This window comes from Myotis davidii, unplaced genomic scaffold, assembly GCF_000327345.1.
Source record: "Myotis davidii unplaced genomic scaffold, ASM32734v1 scaffold1754, whole genome shotgun sequence".
Classification (NCBI taxonomy): Eukaryota; Metazoa; Chordata; class Mammalia; order Chiroptera; family Vespertilionidae; genus Myotis; species Myotis davidii.
This window is the reverse complement of record NW_006285993.1, coordinates 407747-424712: the sequence shown is the minus strand read 5'-3', so window position 1 is coordinate 424712 and position 16966 is coordinate 407747. Positions and strand designations below refer to the sequence as shown.

General features: G+C 55.5%; 1 protein-coding gene across 1 annotated transcript in view; it reads left to right on the top strand.

The window, feature by feature from the left end:
• The window catches only part of ITGAX (integrin subunit alpha X), a 60274-nt gene that overhangs the window by 9262 nt on the left and 34046 nt on the right, over positions 1-16966 (top strand). The window contains exons 12-26 of the mRNA XM_015559675.1: positions 70-277; positions 2128-2258; positions 2377-2534; positions 2638-2792; positions 3490-3621; positions 3707-3780; positions 4000-4141; positions 5865-5972; positions 6055-6134; positions 6222-6305; positions 10227-10305; positions 10407-10514; positions 10623-10706; positions 10927-11040; positions 11190-11291. Coding sequence (XP_015415161.1) covers positions 70-277; positions 2128-2258; positions 2377-2534; positions 2638-2792; positions 3490-3621; positions 3707-3780; positions 4000-4141; positions 5865-5972; positions 6055-6134; positions 6222-6305; positions 10227-10305; positions 10407-10514; positions 10623-10706; positions 10927-11040; positions 11190-11291 — 1759 coding nt within the window. The remainder of the gene's footprint in view (positions 1-69; positions 278-2127; positions 2259-2376; positions 2535-2637; positions 2793-3489; positions 3622-3706; positions 3781-3999; positions 4142-5864; positions 5973-6054; positions 6135-6221; positions 6306-10226; positions 10306-10406; positions 10515-10622; positions 10707-10926; positions 11041-11189; positions 11292-16966) is intronic.

Below are 16966 nucleotides of genomic sequence, written 5' to 3'. Positions count from 1 at the left end.
GGGGGGGGGCCGGGGTGGGGGGTGGAGGGGCTGCCGGGTTGGGACTGGCACTGTTTCTGCTCTGCAGAGGGCCAGGTGGCAGTGCCGGGCCATTCTCCGTGGGGAGCAGGGCCACCCCTGGGGCCGCTTTGGGGCAGCCCTGACCGCCATGGGGGACGTGAATGGGGACAAGCTGACGGACGTGGCCATCGGGGCCCCTGGGGAAGACGAGAACCAGGGTGCCGTGTACCTGTTCCACGGAGCCTCGGGGCCGGGCCTCAGCCCCTCCCACAGCCAGGTGAGGCCCGTTACAGATCCTGTCACTCCGACCGCCTTCTCCTTGCTCCTCCCTGTCTTCCACGCTGCCACCTGGAAAAGTCTGTCACCACCTCTGCCCTCCTCTGCCCACCAAGGGCGTCTCTAGGCAGCGAACAAAACCTGTGGGACGTGAGAAATGGAAACGTCCGATGGAGACTTGGTACTTGGGTGGGTTCTCCACCCAGGACTTTTAATCCCCCGGCGGCTTCACGGGCGGCCCAGGCCCCGTCAGCCGCCCTGTTAGAGATGAGGTCTGGGGTCTGGAGGGGTCAGTGAGCTGGCTGGTCCCAGTGGGTAGTGGATCAGGAGCGGTGATGAGGGCCGTCAGGTCTCCTGCTTCTCACCATTGCCCGGTCCCTTGGGGCCCCGCTGCCGGTCACTTTGGGCCTGGCTGCTCAGCCTGTCCACGCACCCCTTCATCTCCCTGGAGGCCACACGACTTCTTTCCCTGCTGCCATGAGTAATCCTGCCCGATGCCTGTCCAGACAGGAGCCCCCACCCAGGGGGTCAGGGCTCCCTCAGAAAGGGGGCTGCTTCCCTGGCAAAGTCAAGGAAGCCCCAATAAAAACAGGCCGAAGGGCCAGGAGACACTTCTCCAAAGATCATCTACGGAGGACCTGCAGGCACATGAAAAGGTATTGATCATTCATCATCGGTCATCAGCAAATTCAAACCACAGTGAGACACCAGTTCACACCCACGGGGGCCGGGGGGGGGGGGGGGGGCGAGAATAGAGAGACGGGAAACAGCAAGTGTGGGCCGGATGCGAAGGCTCGTGTACCGTGTACCGCGGGGGATGGGACCCGGTGCAGCCTGGCAGGTCCTGAAGGGTGCAGCAGAAGGTACTGTATGACCCAGCGACTCTGCCCAGGAGAACGGAAAACACGTTTACACAAACAGTTACAACAAATGCTCATATAGCATGATTCACAATTACCCAAAGGCGAAACAGCCCACATGCTCATCGACGAATGAGCAGATAGACAAATGGGTGTGGTCATGCAGTGGAATAGTATTCAGCCGTATGCAGGAGCGAGGGACTGACACATATACAATATGAATGATCTTGAAAACATTATGCTGAGTGAAAGAAGCCCACACAAAGCCCACCTAGAGTCTGGTTCCATTTATATTAGCTCCAGAACGCGGTGGGGTAGGGTGCGGGTCGGGGGTGGGGCGTCCACAGAGACCGAACGTAGGTTGCTGTCAGGGGCTGGGGAGGGAAATGAGGGACTTAGGGGTGACTGCTCAGGCATATGGCTTCTTTTTGGGGTGGAGAAAATGTTCTAAAGTTGATTTGTTGGTGGTCACATAACTCTGTGAACAGCCTAAGAACATGGAGCTGTGTACTTTACAAGGGTGAATTGCACGGTGTGTGAATTGTGTCTCAGGGATGTGGTCGTGGTCACGGCTCACCTGTCTGTGCTGAGATCCTCAGCTGTCCACGGTGCGACAAGAAGCCAGCCCGCGCAGGCCGCTGCCGTGAGGGTTACATCAGTTAGTACATAGGTGGCACGTAGCACGTCTATGGCAGACATATGCAGATGTGCCTGGCACACAGTAGGTGCTACGTTATCATCAATTACTGTGGGTACAGTTTAGCAACAGAAGGGGTTTCAAAGAGCTTGGAACTTTAAGAAGAGGGCGGCCCCCTGTGGCCCCGAAGCTCCTTTCTTTTGCTCTAGGCATCGTGGCTTTGTAGGCCCTTCATGGTGACATCTTTTCACGCCTCACCCCTTCTGTCTCACCTTCCTCCCTCCCCCTTCCTCCTGTGGCTGATTCCAACTCATTTTTCTCACCCCAAACTGGCTTGCCGGTCCCTCTCGCCAGAGGATCAGAGGCTCCCAGCTCTCCCCCGGGCTCCAGCACTTTGGACAGTCGCTGAGCGGGGGCCAGGACCTCACCCTGGATGGCCTTGTGGACCTGGCTGTGGGGGCCCAGGGACACGCACTGCTGCTCAGGTGAGAGCAGCCTTCCCCAGTCACTCCCCAGATGGTCCCTAGGTGTACCCAGGACACCCGTCCCCTCACCCACCCCAGGGGGCCTTCCCGGGACCAAAGGCTGGCATTCTGCCCACAGGACCAGACCTGTGCTCAGGGTGTGGGTGGATATCCGCATAACACCTGCAGAGATTGCTAGGTCTGTGTTCGAGTGTCGGGAGAACACAGCCTCCATCCGGGACCTGGGTGATGCCACAGTCTGCCTTCGTGTCCATGAAAGTCCCAGGACCCGGCTGGGTGAGTCCTCTCTGGCCCAGACTCCCGTCTCCGGCCTGGCCCCTTGCCCCCTGGGGAGTTCCTGGTTCTCTCAGCCTTCCCCACCCTCTACTTCCCCCTCTAGGTAACCTCCAAAGTGATGTGACCTTTGACCTGACCCTTGACCCTGGCCACCTGAGTCCCCGAGCCATCTTCAAGGAGACGAACACTCGGCATCTGAGCCGCGTCAGAGTCCTCGGTCTGAGACAGCACTGCGAGGACGTGAAGCTGCTGCTCCCTGTGAGGGTCCCGGGCGCTGGGGACGGGGCACTGCTGAGGCTGTGAGGGTCTCGGGGCGCTGGGGACAGGCGCTGCTGAGGCGGTGAGGGTCCCCGGGAGCTGGGGACGGGGCGCTGCTGCTCCTGGTGAGGGTCCTGGGCGCTGGGGACGGGCGCTGCTGAGGCTGGCGGCGGCTGGGCAGGGAAAGGACCAGGTGTGTTCTGGTCCTGGCACTAGCTCGGCCCAGCAGGTCACCTCACATGCAGGAGGAGCTCACCATTTGTTAGCCAGATAAGTGAGTGGGTTCGTGGCTGAGTGAGTGAATGAATGGAGGGCTGGGCTGCAGCTGCCAGAAATTGCACAGCTGGATTGCAGAGCAGCACATGGCTGCGTCAGAGAGCTGGAGCGGTGGGCCGGGGTTCTTGCATCAAGCCGTTCCTCTGAGACAGACCCTGTCCTAGGTGCCAGGGACACCACCTGGACAACAGAGTCCACGCCCAGAGGACGTGCAGGGCAAGAGCAAAAGCAATCAGGTTCCTAGATAACAGGGTCAGGTAGTGATGAACGCTGTGACGAAGCCAGGGAGAGAGCAGAGGATCCAGGCCTCTTCGAGCAGGCCTCACTGTCACCCCATCTCAGGGATGAGGAGACGGGGCACAGCTAGTGATGGTGAGGTGCTGTCCTGAGCCTCCTGCTCTCCCCCATGGCCACCCTGTAGGCTTGTGTGGAGGACGCGATGATCCCCATCACCTTGAGTCTCAATTTCTCCCTGGTGGGCCAGCCCATCCCTTCCTTTGGGAACCTCCAGCCTATTCTGGCTCCGGACACCCGCAGACACTTCACGACCTCTGTGAGTCCTAGGGTTGGGATCTTCGGGGGGCAGTGGGGTATGGGCTCCAGGCTTTGGAGAAACCCTGCATTGCCTTCCCTCTCAGCTCCCCTTTGAGAAGAACTGTGGGGATGACCATGTCTGCCAGGATGACCTTGGCATCACCGTTGACGCCTCTGGGTGAGCTTCCACCTCCTGAGACCTGCCCTGGTCTCCCAGCCCCTCTCCTGGGACCTAGAGCTGCTGTCTGGCTCTCCCTACCATCTCCATCCTGTGCTCAGAAACCAGACATCCCAGGCCCCGGGGACCCCACCTCTCCACTCTGGGTTTCGTCCCCAGACCATTTCTAGCCTTGGTCATAGGCTCATCTCCTGCCCTCCACCCCACCCCCACCCCCAGCTTGGAGACCCTGGTGGTGGGGAACACCCTGGAGCTGAACATGGGAGTGAAAGTGTGGAATGAGGGCGAGGACTCCTATGGGACCACGGTCACCTTCTCCTACCCGCCAGGCCTGTCCTACCGGCGGGCGACAGTGACCCAGGTATCATTCCTTCTGGGGAGGCAGCCAATGGCTGGGGGTCAGCAGAGACTCCTGTTCAAAGCTCAGGCTGGGGCCGCCGTTGCTCAGAGCCTCTCAGAAGCCCAGGGATCCGGGCTGGTGCTGGTTGGAGAGACACGGTTGTGCCAGCGGGGGCTTGCTCATGCTGTGCTCAACTCCGGGCATCGCGTTTTAAGGACACTGACTGTTAGGAATGCGTGCCCAGCAGGCTGCTGATGTGGAGAGAGGGGGCACGCTGCCCTAAACGTTTTTGTATTCCACAGCATGTCAACATTCTTCTTTTAAAGGAAGACCTACCTCAACCTTCAAATATTTTAAACACTGTCTTGTAGAAGCAGGGGTTAACTTTATTGGTTGCTCTAGATCAGATCATGGCCTGCGTTTTCTCTGGAGAGCTGGAAAATAAGTATTTCAGCTTTGTGGGCCGTAGAGCACCTGTCACATCCGCTGAGCTCTGCTGGTGTGGAGTGAAAGCAGCCATTGGTGAGACCTACGTGAAGGAGCACCAATAAAGCTCCCTCTGTGAAAAGTGGTGTTGGGCTATCGTTTGGCAAGACCTGCTCTGGAAGGTGGAGCTAGGACCAAAGCGAAACAGATTTTCAACAAAAATTTTACGAAAAATGCTAAACGTTTATAAAAGTAGAGAGCAGATCAACAAACCTCTCAAAAACATATCACCCAGATTCAATAAATATCAACATTTTGCTATATTTATTTCATCTGGCTCCCTGCTCCACTTGCTGAATATTTTAAGAAAATCCCAGACATGTCACTCCTCTCTCTTCCCCCCTATAGTTCTGCACTGTCCCCACATCCCACATGACCCAATACCATTATTGCATTCAGTGAAACCAGTGATTCATAATAGAATTTCCTTAATTGGCTCAAAACTATCTTTTTATACCTGATTTGTCCGAACCAGCATCTAAGCTAGGTCTATATATTGCATTTGGCTGGTTGGTCTCTTACGTCTCTCTTAGGCTAGTACTCCCAATGGGGTCATAGTTTGGTTAACATTCAAAGGAACACACTAGAAATGGCAAGATCCGGCTGCCCAGGGGTGAGTGCCCGTCACTGGAAGTCCTTCTGGACACACCAACCAAATGCAGCATGCGGACCTTTGTTGGGTATTTGTTTTTAAAATGAGCCATAAAATAGCATCTTTGGAGGCAACCTAGGAAGTCTGCGCATGCCCTGCCTACTGGCCGACATTACGGAGTTGTTGCTTATTTTGCCGGGCGTGAGTTGTTGTCTTGCGGTTGGTGGTATATATTGAAGTATTTCTGGATGAAACAATGTGATATTCGGAATGTGCTTTCAATTCCTCCAAAAAAAGGTGGAGAAGGAGCTGAATAAAACAAAAGTAGAAAAAATGTTGGCAATTGAAGCTGAGTGATGGGTATATGGGGCTTGATTTATCTAGTCTCTCTACTTTTGAGTAAGTTTGAACATTTCCATAACAGAAAGCCCTTTTAAAATAACAATAAATAAAAAGGGGGAGAACTTTAATAAATCTGAGATTTCTACATTAGGAAGAAATTTGACCAGATAGTGTCTAAGGATTTTTTAAAAACAAAACATAATCTTAGGGTAGATTCCAGAAAACTGTCACTCCGTCATGGAGTCTCTTTGGGACATGCTCTAATGAGCGCCCCCTGCCCTTGTCCCTGCCCGTGCCCCTGCCCTCGCCCCTGCCCTTGCTTAGAGCCGGCCGCCATCACGCTCCCTGCAGCTGGCCTGCGACAGCGGGAGCCAGGACGCCTGGAGCACCCGCTGCAGCCTCAAGCACATCATCTTCCGCGAGGGCGCTCAGGTCTGTCTCCCACTCCCCTGCCCCCACCCAGTCTCAGTGTCCGTGACCTCCGCCTCCAACCCCATGCCTGCCTCTCCCTCAGGTCACCTTCGTGGCCACCTTTGACGTCTCCCCCAAGGCCATTCTGGGAGACCGGCTGCTTCTAATGGCCAATGTGAGCAGGTGAGCAGGGCCAGGCACAGGTCCGCGCCCCCTCGCGCCCCACCTCCTCGTCAGGAGCACCCGCCAATGCTGCTCCTCTTCCTCCAGCGAGAACAACTCCCCCAGGACCAGCAGGACCACCTCCCGGCTGGAGCTGCCCGTGAAGTACTCCGTCTACATCGTGGTCAGCAGGTGCCGCTCCAGGACCTGAGCAGGGTCCCTCCCATCACTCTGACGGGGCTGGGGGTTCTCAGTCCCTGCAGCCTGAACCCCTGGGATATTTGGGTTCTCCCACTACCCTCTCCCACTACCCTCTCCCACTACCCTCTCCCACTACCCTTCTCCCACTACCCTTCCAGTCCTTAGCTGGCAACTGCTGGTAGCACTTGCTCCTCAATCCTGCGTGTTTATGGTGGGCTGGCTCTGACAGCAGTAAGTGTGGCGTTACCATTGCTCACACGCTGCATTTAATAGAGGTTCTAGTTCTCAGGCTTTCTCCAAAGCCCCAAGATTGTCCTGGGTTCCGTAAGAGATGTGAGAGACATCGCTGTCTTCCAGGTCCTCACAGTCTCACTGGGAGAGAGGTTACCCTGACCTAAAGCAGAGTCTTACCAAGGGCCTCTCTGTGGTCCTGGGGCCTGAGGCTTTGTGAGCTTCTAGGAGGGGGTAGGGGCTCCTGTCAGGGAAGGCCTCAACTCAACATTGCAGGGGCCTGCGGCATTGGCCGTGGCCCTTGGCATTTGGGTGCGACAGTTCTCATCACAAGGAACAGATTTACACCTTGAAGCGCTGTTAGAACCACTCCTCCTCCCTTCCCCTTGGGAAGGATAGGGACAAACACCCTGCCTGCTCCCGGGCGTGGCGGCGGGGGGGGGAGGGGGCATCAGGGAAAAGCTACAGATGCTGCCCAAGGAGGGGCGGATGATGAGGGGTAGGTCCCGCCCAAGGAGGGGTCGATGATGAGGGGTAGGTCCCGCCCAAGGAGGGGTCGATGATGAGGGGTAGGTCCCGCCCAAGGAGGGGTCGATGATGAGGGGTAGGTCCCGCCCAAGGAGGGGTCGATGATGAGGGGTAGGTCCCGCCCAAGGAGGGGTCGATGATGAGGGGTAGGTCCCGCCCAAGGAGGGGTCGATGATGAGGGGTAGGTCCCGCCCAAGGAGGGGTCGATGATGAGGGGTAGGTCCCGCCCAAGGAGGGGTCGATGATGAGGGGTAGGTCCCGCCCAAGGAGGGGTCGATGATGAGGGGTAGGTCCCGCCCAAGGAGGGGTCGATGATGAGGGGTAGGTCCCGCCCAAGGAGGGGTCGATGATGAGGGGTAGGTCCCGCCCAAGGAGGGGTCGATGATGAGGGGTAGGTCCCGCCCAAGGAGGGGTCGATGATGAGGGGTAGGTCCCGCCCAAGGAGGGGTCGATGATGAGGGGTAGGTCCCGCCCAAGGAGGGGTCGATGATGAGGGGTAGGTCCCGCCCAAGGAGGGGTCGATGATGAGGGGTAGGTCCCGCCCAAGGAGGGGTCGATGATGAGGGGTAGGTCCCGCCCAAGGAGGGGTCGATGATGAGGGGTAGGTCCCGCCCAAGGAGGGGTCGATGATGAGGGGTAGGTCCCGCCCAAGGAGGGGTCGATGATGAGGGGTAGGTCCCGCCCAAGGAGGGGTCGATGATGAGGGGTAGGTCCCGCCCAAGGAGGGGTCGATGATGAGGGGTAGGTCCCGCCCAAGGAGGGGTCGATGATGAGGGGTAGGTCCCGCCCAAGGAGGGGTCGATGATGAGGGGTAGGTCCCGCCCAAGGAGGGGTCGATGATGAGGGGTAGGTCCCGCCCAAGGAGGGGTCGATGATGAGGGGTAGGTCCCGCCCAAGGAGGGGTCGATGATGAGGGGTAGGTCCCGCCCAAGGAGGGGTCGATGATGAGGGGTAGGTCCCGCCCAAGGAGGGGTCGATGATGAGGGGTAGGTCCCGCCCAAGGAGGGGTCGATGATGAGGGGTAGGTCCCGCCCAAGGAGGGGTCGATGATGAGGGGTAGGTCCCGCCCAAGGAGGGGTCGATGATGAGGGGTAGGTCCCGCCCAAGGAGGGGTCGATGATGAGGGGTAGGTCCCGCCCAAGGAGGGGTCGATGATGAGGGGTAGGTCCCGCCCAAGGAGGGGTCGATGATGAGGGGTAGGTCCCGCCCAAGGAGGGGTCGATGATGAGGGGTAGGTCCCGCCCAAGGAGGGGTCGATGATGAGGGGTAGGTCCCGCCCAAGGAGGGGTCGATGATGAGGGGTAGGTCCCGCCCAAGGAGGGGTCGATGATGAGGGGTAGGTCCCGCCCAAGGAGGGGTCGATGATGAGGGGTAGGTCCCGCCCAAGGAGGGGTCGATGATGAGGGGTAGGTCCCGCCCAAGGAGGGGTCGATGATGAGGGGTAGGTCCCGCCCAAGGAGGGGTCGATGATGAGGGGTAGGTCCCGCCCAAGGAGGGGTCGATGATGAGGGGTAGGTCCCGCCCAAGGAGGGGTCGATGATGAGGGGTAGGTCCCGCCCAAGGAGGGGTCGATGATGAGGGGTAGGTCCCGCCCAAGGAGGGGTCGATGATGAGGGGTAGGTCCCGCCCAAGGAGGGGTCGATGATGAGGGGTAGGTCCCGCCCAAGGAGGGGTCGATGATGAGGGGTAGGTCCCGCCCAAGGAGGGGTCGATGATGAGGGGTAGGTCCCGCCCAAGGAGGGGTCGATGATGAGGGGTAGGTCCCGCCCAAGGAGGGGTCGATGATGAGGGGTAGGTCCCGCCCAAGGAGGGGTCGATGATGAGGGGTAGGTCCCGCCCAAGGAGGGGTCGATGATGAGGGGTAGGTCCCGCCCAAGGAGGGGTCGATGATGAGGGGTAGGTCCCGCCCAAGGAGGGGTCGATGATGAGGGGTAGGTCCCGCCCAAGGAGGGGTCGATGATGAGGGGTAGGTCCCGCCCAAGGAGGGGTCGATGATGAGGGGTAGGTCCCGCCCAAGGAGGGGTCGATGATGAGGGGTAGGTCCCGCCCAAGGAGGGGTCGATGATGAGGGGTAGGTCCCGCCCAAGGAGGGGTCGATGATGAGGGGTAGGTCCCGCCCAAGGAGGGGTCGATGATGAGGGGTAGGTCCCGCCCAAGGAGGGGTCGATGATGAGGGGTAGGTCCCGCCCAAGGAGGGGTCGATGATGAGGGGTAGGTCCCGCCCAAGGAGGGGTCGATGATGAGGGGTAGGTCCCGCCCAAGGAGGGGTCGATGATGAGGGGTAGGTCCCGCCCAAGGAGGGGAGGATGATGAGGGGGAGGTGCCGCCCAAGGCGGGGTGGATGATGAGGGGTAGGTGCTGCCCAAGAAGGGGTGGATGATGAGATGGAGGGGTGGATTGAGATGGGTAGGTGCCGCCCAAGGAGGGGTGGATGATGAGGGGTAGGTACCGCCCAAGAAGGGGTGGAGGATGAGGGGTAGGTGCCGCCCAAGGAGGGGTGGATGAGGTGTTTGAAACTAGGAGGTTGTGAGCAGACACCTCCCTGACATTTGCTGTATTTCAGGCACAGCGATGTGGGTGCTTTCCATAAATTCATTCATTTGACTTCAACAAAGATTTATTGAGCCTCTATTATGTGTAATCATCACCAGACATAGACCCCTGCCCCGTGGGATGTATGCACTTGTGATATGGAACAGGCCGTGGGACGTAGCCTGGGCACGCTGCCCCGATACGCCCACCCACGTGCCTCGTCGGCTGCCCTCCTCCTGCCCAGAGCTCCACACTCGCCCCCGAACCTCACACCGGGCTCTTGGCAGCCAGCAGGTGCGGGGTCCGAGCTTGTCTGTAGGAGTGTGCACTGGGGCTGACACACCTCACAGGGCACCCACAGGCAGGCAGCCAGGTGTGACCTCTGCAGATTGCCTCTGTCCCTTCACTGCACCCCTGCCCGGCCCCACCTGGGCAGTTTCCTCTGTGGGCAGCTTCTGCGAGCAGCCAGCCGGGAGCCCAGGCCCGCTCCCTAATCTCCCCATCCCTCAGGTCAGCCACACACCTCATCCGGGACAGCCAGGGCCCCCGCTGAGCTGCTCGGGAGGCCCCGGGGAACTTTAACACCCCCCGCCCCCCGCCCCATGCCTCTTCTCTCCCCAGCCACGAAGAATCCACCAAGTACCTCAACTTCTCGGCCCCAGAGGAGGAGGGGAGCAGCGTGGCCCAGCTCAGATACCAGGTGAGTGACGGCGGCTCAAGAGCTGGGGCTGCGGCCCAGGAGCCAGGGAGCAGAGAGGGACGCGGCCTTGGCATGCTTTGCCCTCGCTGCCCTCCGTGCAGGTGAGCAACCCGGGACAGAGGGACCTGCCTGTCAGCATCTACTTCTTGGTGCCTGTGGAGCTGAACCAGGCGGCGGTGTGGACAGAGCTGGAGCTCCTCCACCCCCAGGTACCTGAGGACCGTGTGCGGCTCCCCAATAATGCCCTTTGCCTGGTTTCCCGTGTCCCTCTCGCTCTCTGATGTCCCCTCTGAGACGCCTGCTCTCTGTCTTCCTAGAGCCCATCTATGAACTGCTCTTCAGAGAGAATAGCGCCCACAGAGGCCGACCCCCGGGCCCACATTCAGAAGAATCCCGCGCTGGTGAGGACTGGCTGCCCCCACTTAGGCCACACCTCAGAGGCACACAGGAGTCCGTGTGACCTTCAGAGGGATGTCTGCTGAGCAGCATTCCTGAATTCACATGTGGCTGCTCCTTTAAATCAGACACGTTAGTGCTGTCTGCTGCCTTCACACACACACACACACACGCACACACACACGCACACGCACACTCTGGGCTGATCTACTTCTCTGCCCCTAGGACTGCTCCGCTGCCGCCTGCCAGAGGTTCCGCTGTGACGTCCCCTCCTTCGGCACCCAGGAGGAACTGGACTTCACCCTGAAGGGCAACCTCAGCTTCGGCTGGGTCAGACAGGTGGGTGGGCCCAGCGGCAAGCCCCGCCCCCAGCCTCCGCCTCAGGGGGGCCCTGAATGTCTGTGCCTGGCCTCAGTGGAGAGCAAGGGCATTTCCCTGGCGTGGAGCTTTCCCCAGAGCTAGCTGCCAGCTCTCCTGCCCTTTTGCAGACTCTGCAGAAGAAGGTATCGGTGGTGAGTGTGGCGGGAATCACGTTCGACAGATCCGTGTATGCCCAGCTCCCGGGCCAGGAGGCGTCTCTGAGAGCCCAGGTAGTGACTGTATGCGAGGCAGCAGCCAGGTTGGCGAGCGGCTTCTGATGCTAAATCCGTGTGCCGGGTGGGGGCTCACAAGTTTGGAGGGTGGGGGTGAAGATCCCTGGGGGGAGGGGAGGACAGTTGTCCCTAAGCCCCTGAGGGCTGTTGTGGCTCAGCCCCTGGAGTCTGGCCTGGGGAGGCCAAGGAGGAGGTTAAAGGTTGGAGACGCTGGGAGAAGCCGGGGCAGCCAGAGGCCGATGCTTTCTGATGGGGTCACCTCCTTCCAGATGGAGGTGGTGCTGGAGAAGCAGGAGGTCCACAACCCCGTGCCCCTCATTGTGGGCAGCTCCGTGGGAGGACTGCTGCTGCTGGCGCTCATCACAGCCATACTGTACAAGGTGCGTGCTCGCCTCCTGACCCCCCAGCACATGCTCCCACTGTTCACAGCATAAGACAGCGCTCCCCTTGGAGTCGGCCACGTTCTCACTCAGTCACTGCATGCGAGAGAGCCTCTTCCACCTCTGACATAAGCAGTCCCAGCTGTCCCCCATGTGTGTGTTCCTATCTGTTCTCAGGCTTCCTTTAGTCTCTCTCCCTTTCTTTCCCACTCACCTCTGCCTTTCTACATGTTTCTCTTGACAGCAAATCTATATATATAAAAGCCTAAGCAACCGAACAACCGGTCACTATGACACACACTGACCACCAGGGGGCAGACACTCAATGCGGGAGCTGCCCCCTGGTGGTCAGTGTGCTCCCACAGCAGGAGTGCCGCTCAGACGCAAGGCCCACAGTGGCGTGAGCCCGTGGCATGCACAGTGGGGCCAGGATGAGTGGGAGCAGCAGGCAGGAGTGGCAGGCGGAGTTGGATTGCTGGTTTTGGCCTGATCCCTGCAGGCCATGCTGAGGGATCCCACTGGTGCGTGAATCCATGCACCGGGCCTCTAGTTATAACATGAAAAGCACTGCCCTGGGTTTGATGTGGATACCACCATGGATTCTTTCTGTGATTAGCAAGTGCCTGGTCCACGCTGGGTCTTGTTTCACATTCTACAGGTAATTACCAGCTCACAGAACTGTGGGCCAGTCTGTCACAGTGTGGCCACTGCACTGCTTGAACATCATGGGGGCTCCTGAGTGGCGGTCCCTCCCCTTCCCATCACCTCCTTCCCCCTCTCCCACCGACTCCCTTCCTCTCCTTCCTTCCCTGCAGGTTGGCTTCTTTAAACGTCAGTACAAAGAGATGATGGCGGAAGCAAATGAACAAGCTGCCCCAGAAAATGGGCCACCGGGCCCCCAAGGTGGCCAGTGAGAAACTCCCTCCTGTTCTCTTTGGACTTGCTCTGCCCTGAGAGGCTTCCTGGCCCTTTTACTCGTGCCCGCCAGGCTTGACGGGGAACAAATGTCCCACAGGAGGGAGGCTGGCACCGGCTGCTTTCTCTCTTTGGGGGATGAAGTTTATTTGCACAAAGCATCCTGCCTGGGAAGGGCCATTTGTCTTGTCAAAGCTCCAGATGGAAACACCAGGCAGGATCCCTGCCCTGCTCCCCAGAGCATTTGCCCTGAAATTTCTACCTGGAAATACACGGACCATAGTCCCCAGCTCCATTCTCCCTTCCTCCACTAGCCACCAGTGATCTTGCTAAAACGCAGTATTGTTTTTTTGTGTGTGATTAAAAAAATAAAGAAATTTATTGGGCTGAGGTTGGTTAATAGGATCATGTAGGTTTCAAGGGGTGGCAAGGAGAAGGGGCAGCCCTTCGTGGCTCCTCTTCCCTCTGGAGGGAACCAATACGCAGATTCTGTACAAATCCTGAGAGGTGTTGACACTGTTCGCATGTGACCGGGGAGACTCTGAAGTCCTATATCAGGGACCTGCTGCCTCTGATAAGGTTATTACTGTGCCACTCATCTTGGCATGAAGCTCAGAGTGGTGCCTGGCACTGAGCTGGGAGCCAACACACCCCTGCCCGGGAGAGAGCCCGCTGCTGCTGCCACCACAAGGGTGCTCGGGCCTGAGGACCTTTTAATTGGAAGAAAAGAAGGGGAAGCCGTTGATCATGTGACCTGAGGGAATGCTAGAAAGTGGCCCTTTCCCTCCACCCAATGATACCCTCATCCACCGTCTTCGGGTCCAAACTCCTTTTGTACCTGGAAGCTTTGGAGTCTCCAGAAGGGCCAGTTATCATACAATAGCCTCATGGTGGGCTCCAGGCGAGACTTCACTGGAATCCGGCTTTAGAGTGCTGTTTCTCAAAGTGGGTTCCACAAACCACTAGTGGTCTCCACTGATCTCCTATGTGCCAAGGCTTTTAACTTACTTACTAGAAGCCCAGTGCACAAAAATTTGTGCGCTGGCAGCGGGGGGGGGGGGGGGGGGCGTGTCTCTCATCTCAACATGTGCCCTTTCACAGTCTGGGACCCCTCGGGAGATAAGCACCTGCTGGCTTAGGCCTGGTCCCCTGGTGGCAGATGGTATGCCCGATCCCACGATGCCTTCCCTGTCTCCCCGGTCGCACACGGCAGGCCCAGATTCCGCGCTGGGGTAGGCGGTGGCTCGGGATTGCGCTGCCGCCTGCCCCGGCCCCAGGCCTGGAATTGCACTGCTGCCAGCACAGGGCAGTGCAGCGGGATCTGCCTGCAGTATGCAAATTTAACGGCCATCTTTGTTGGGTTAATTTGCATACTCTTCAGATTGGCTGATGAGCATAGCGAAGGTATGGTCAATTAGCATCTTTGCCTTTTATTAGTGTAGATTTACTTATTTCCTCACCCAAGGAAATGCCTATTGATTTTAGAGCAAAAGGGAGAGAGAGAGAGAGAGAGAGAGAGGGAAACATCAATGTTTATCAGTTGCTTCCTGTATGTGCCCTGACCTGGGATCAAACCTGCAACCTGGGTAAGTGCCCTGACCAGGAATTGAACCCCAACCTTTTGGTGTACAGGGCAATGCTCCAACCAAGCCACCTGGCCAGATCCTAAGTGCTACGTTTGAGAAAGGGAAAAAAAGCAAGAAATGGAGGGTCCAAATGATGGCATAGGAAGACCCTGAGCTCACGTCCCCCAAGGACAGCAAGTCTACAGCTGTGTAGGGATCACTTCCCTCTGAAAAGACCTGGGAAGCAGATGGACTGCTCCTCCATGACAACAGAGAGAAGGACCACATCGCGATGGGAAGGAGAGGCAGAGACATGCTGTTGCCCAAAACACCCCACCCCTGGTGAGGACTCACAGGAGGGTGGAATCGCACCAGTGCCGGGCCTCTATCAGGCTCAGCCCTTGGGACCTACACCAAAGAGACAAAAACTTTTTTGTGACTGCAAAAAAGGACTGCAACAGTCCCTTATCTAACATGCAGGTGGCAGGTGTGATTTTCACATAATTTTCCTTTGTGTGTAACTACTTACATTCATAATATTTGCATTTTCAGGGCTGCTGTTGTATTATATCTCCAACTAACAAAATGGATCAATGGATCAAAATTATTCATTGAAGCATAAAAGTTGTGATAAAAAATAAAACATTGCTGCATCTTAGAATAATGTCATGAAGATTAATTCTGAGTGAGATTCCAGGGTGCGTTTGTACTGGGATGTAGGCATGCAGGGATGAGTGTTTGTGAGCCAGAAAATTACAATAGGTCAGGAAGATATCATATCCTCTGAAAAGTAGTCCCATATCTGTTTGCTCTTAGGCTGTGGTCCTTTAGAAAACTATGTCAAATAGCAGCATGAAGCTAAAAACGTCTTTGTGACCCCTTAGATAAACAACAGAGATTTCTTAGAACTACAACATATTGCTTTCCTACCCAAAATCAATTAATTTTATCATTAAATACACAGGAAACAGAAGAACGGCAGTGGCATAAATCAAAGTTGCTTTTACAGAAATAGCATGTACACGTCACATAATTTCCAAAAAGCTTAAAAACCAGTGGTGAGGTGATATCTGTATTGGAAGCTTGCTCTTTTTCTGCAATTAACAGACTTTAAACAAACAAACGAACAAAAAACAACCTTCACACAAGATGTCCAGAACACCAATAATGAACTATCAGAAAGGAAAACTAAGAAAACAATCCCATTTACAGTTGCATAAAAAAACAAACAAACCCAAAACCTAGGAATAAATTTAACCAGGGACATAAAAGACTTGTACTAAAAAAATTATAAGACACTGAGGAAAGAAACCATGAAGATACCAATAAGTGGAAGCATGTACCGTGTTCATGAATCAGAAGAATGGACATCATTAAAATATCCATACTACCCGAAGCAATGTCAACTTCAACCCAACTCCTATCAGGATACCAATGGTGTGTTTCACAGAACTAGAACAAATATTCCAAAAGTTTATATGGGACCACAAAAAAAAAACCCTGAATAGCTACAGCAATCTTGAGAGAGAAAAAAACAGAAACAAAATTAGAGGAATCACGCTACCTGAAATCCAACTACTCCACAGGGCCACAGTAATCAGAACAGAATGTTACTGGCGTAAAAACAGACAGATATCAATGGAACACAACAGAGAGTCCAAAAATAAACCTACGCCTTTATGGCCAATTAACACTTGACAAAGGAGGCAAGAACAAACAATGGGCAAAGTAAATGGTGTTGGGAAAATTGGACAGATATGTGCAAAAAAGTGAAACCAGACCACCTCTCACACCATACACAAGAATAAACACAACATGGATTAAAGACTTAAAGGTTAGACTAAAACACATAAAAATCCTAGAAGAAAACATAGGCAATAAAATCTCAGACGTTTCTCGTAGCGATATTTTTTCTGATATATCACCTTGGGCAAGGGAAACAAAAGAAAAAATAAACAAATGGGACTACATTAAACTAAAAGGTTTTTGCATAGCAAAGGAAACCATCAATAAAATGAAAAGACATCCCACGGAATGTGAGAACATATTCATCAATGATACATCTGATAAGGGGCCGAGTCAGGACCCTTCAGTCCACAGGCCAACGCAATATCCACTGAGCCAAACTAGCTAGGGCCATATCCAAAATTTATAAATAATTTATACAACTCAACACCAAAACAAACAATCTAATTAAAAAATGGGCAAAGGACCTGAATAGACACTTCTCCAAAGAGGACATACAGATGGCCAATAGACATATGAAAAGGTTCTCAATGTCACTAATCATTAGAGAAATGCAAATTAAAACCACAATGAGATACCACCTCACACCTGTCAGAATGGCTATCATCAATAAGTCAACAATGTGTTGGCCAGGATGCACTGTTGGTGAGAATGCAGATTGGTGTGGCCACTGTGGAAAGCAGTATGGAGTTACCTCAAAAAATTAAAAACTTAACTGCCTTGCCTGGACAGTGTGGCTCAGTGGTTGAGTGTCATCCCATGCATCAGGAGGTCACTGGTTCAATTCCAGGTAAGGGCACATACCGGGGTTTTGGGCTCCATCCCCAGTAGGGGGCATGTAGGAAGCAGCTGATTAATGATTCTCATCATTGATGTTTCTCTCCCTCTCTCCCTCTCCCTTCCTCTCTCTGAAATCAAGAATAACCTATATATTTTTTCCCAATGGAACTGCCTTATGACCTAGCAATTTCACTTCTGGGACTATATCCAAAGAAACCTGAAATACTGATTCTAAAGAATATATGTGCCCCTATGTTCATAGAAGCATTATTTACAATAGCCAAGA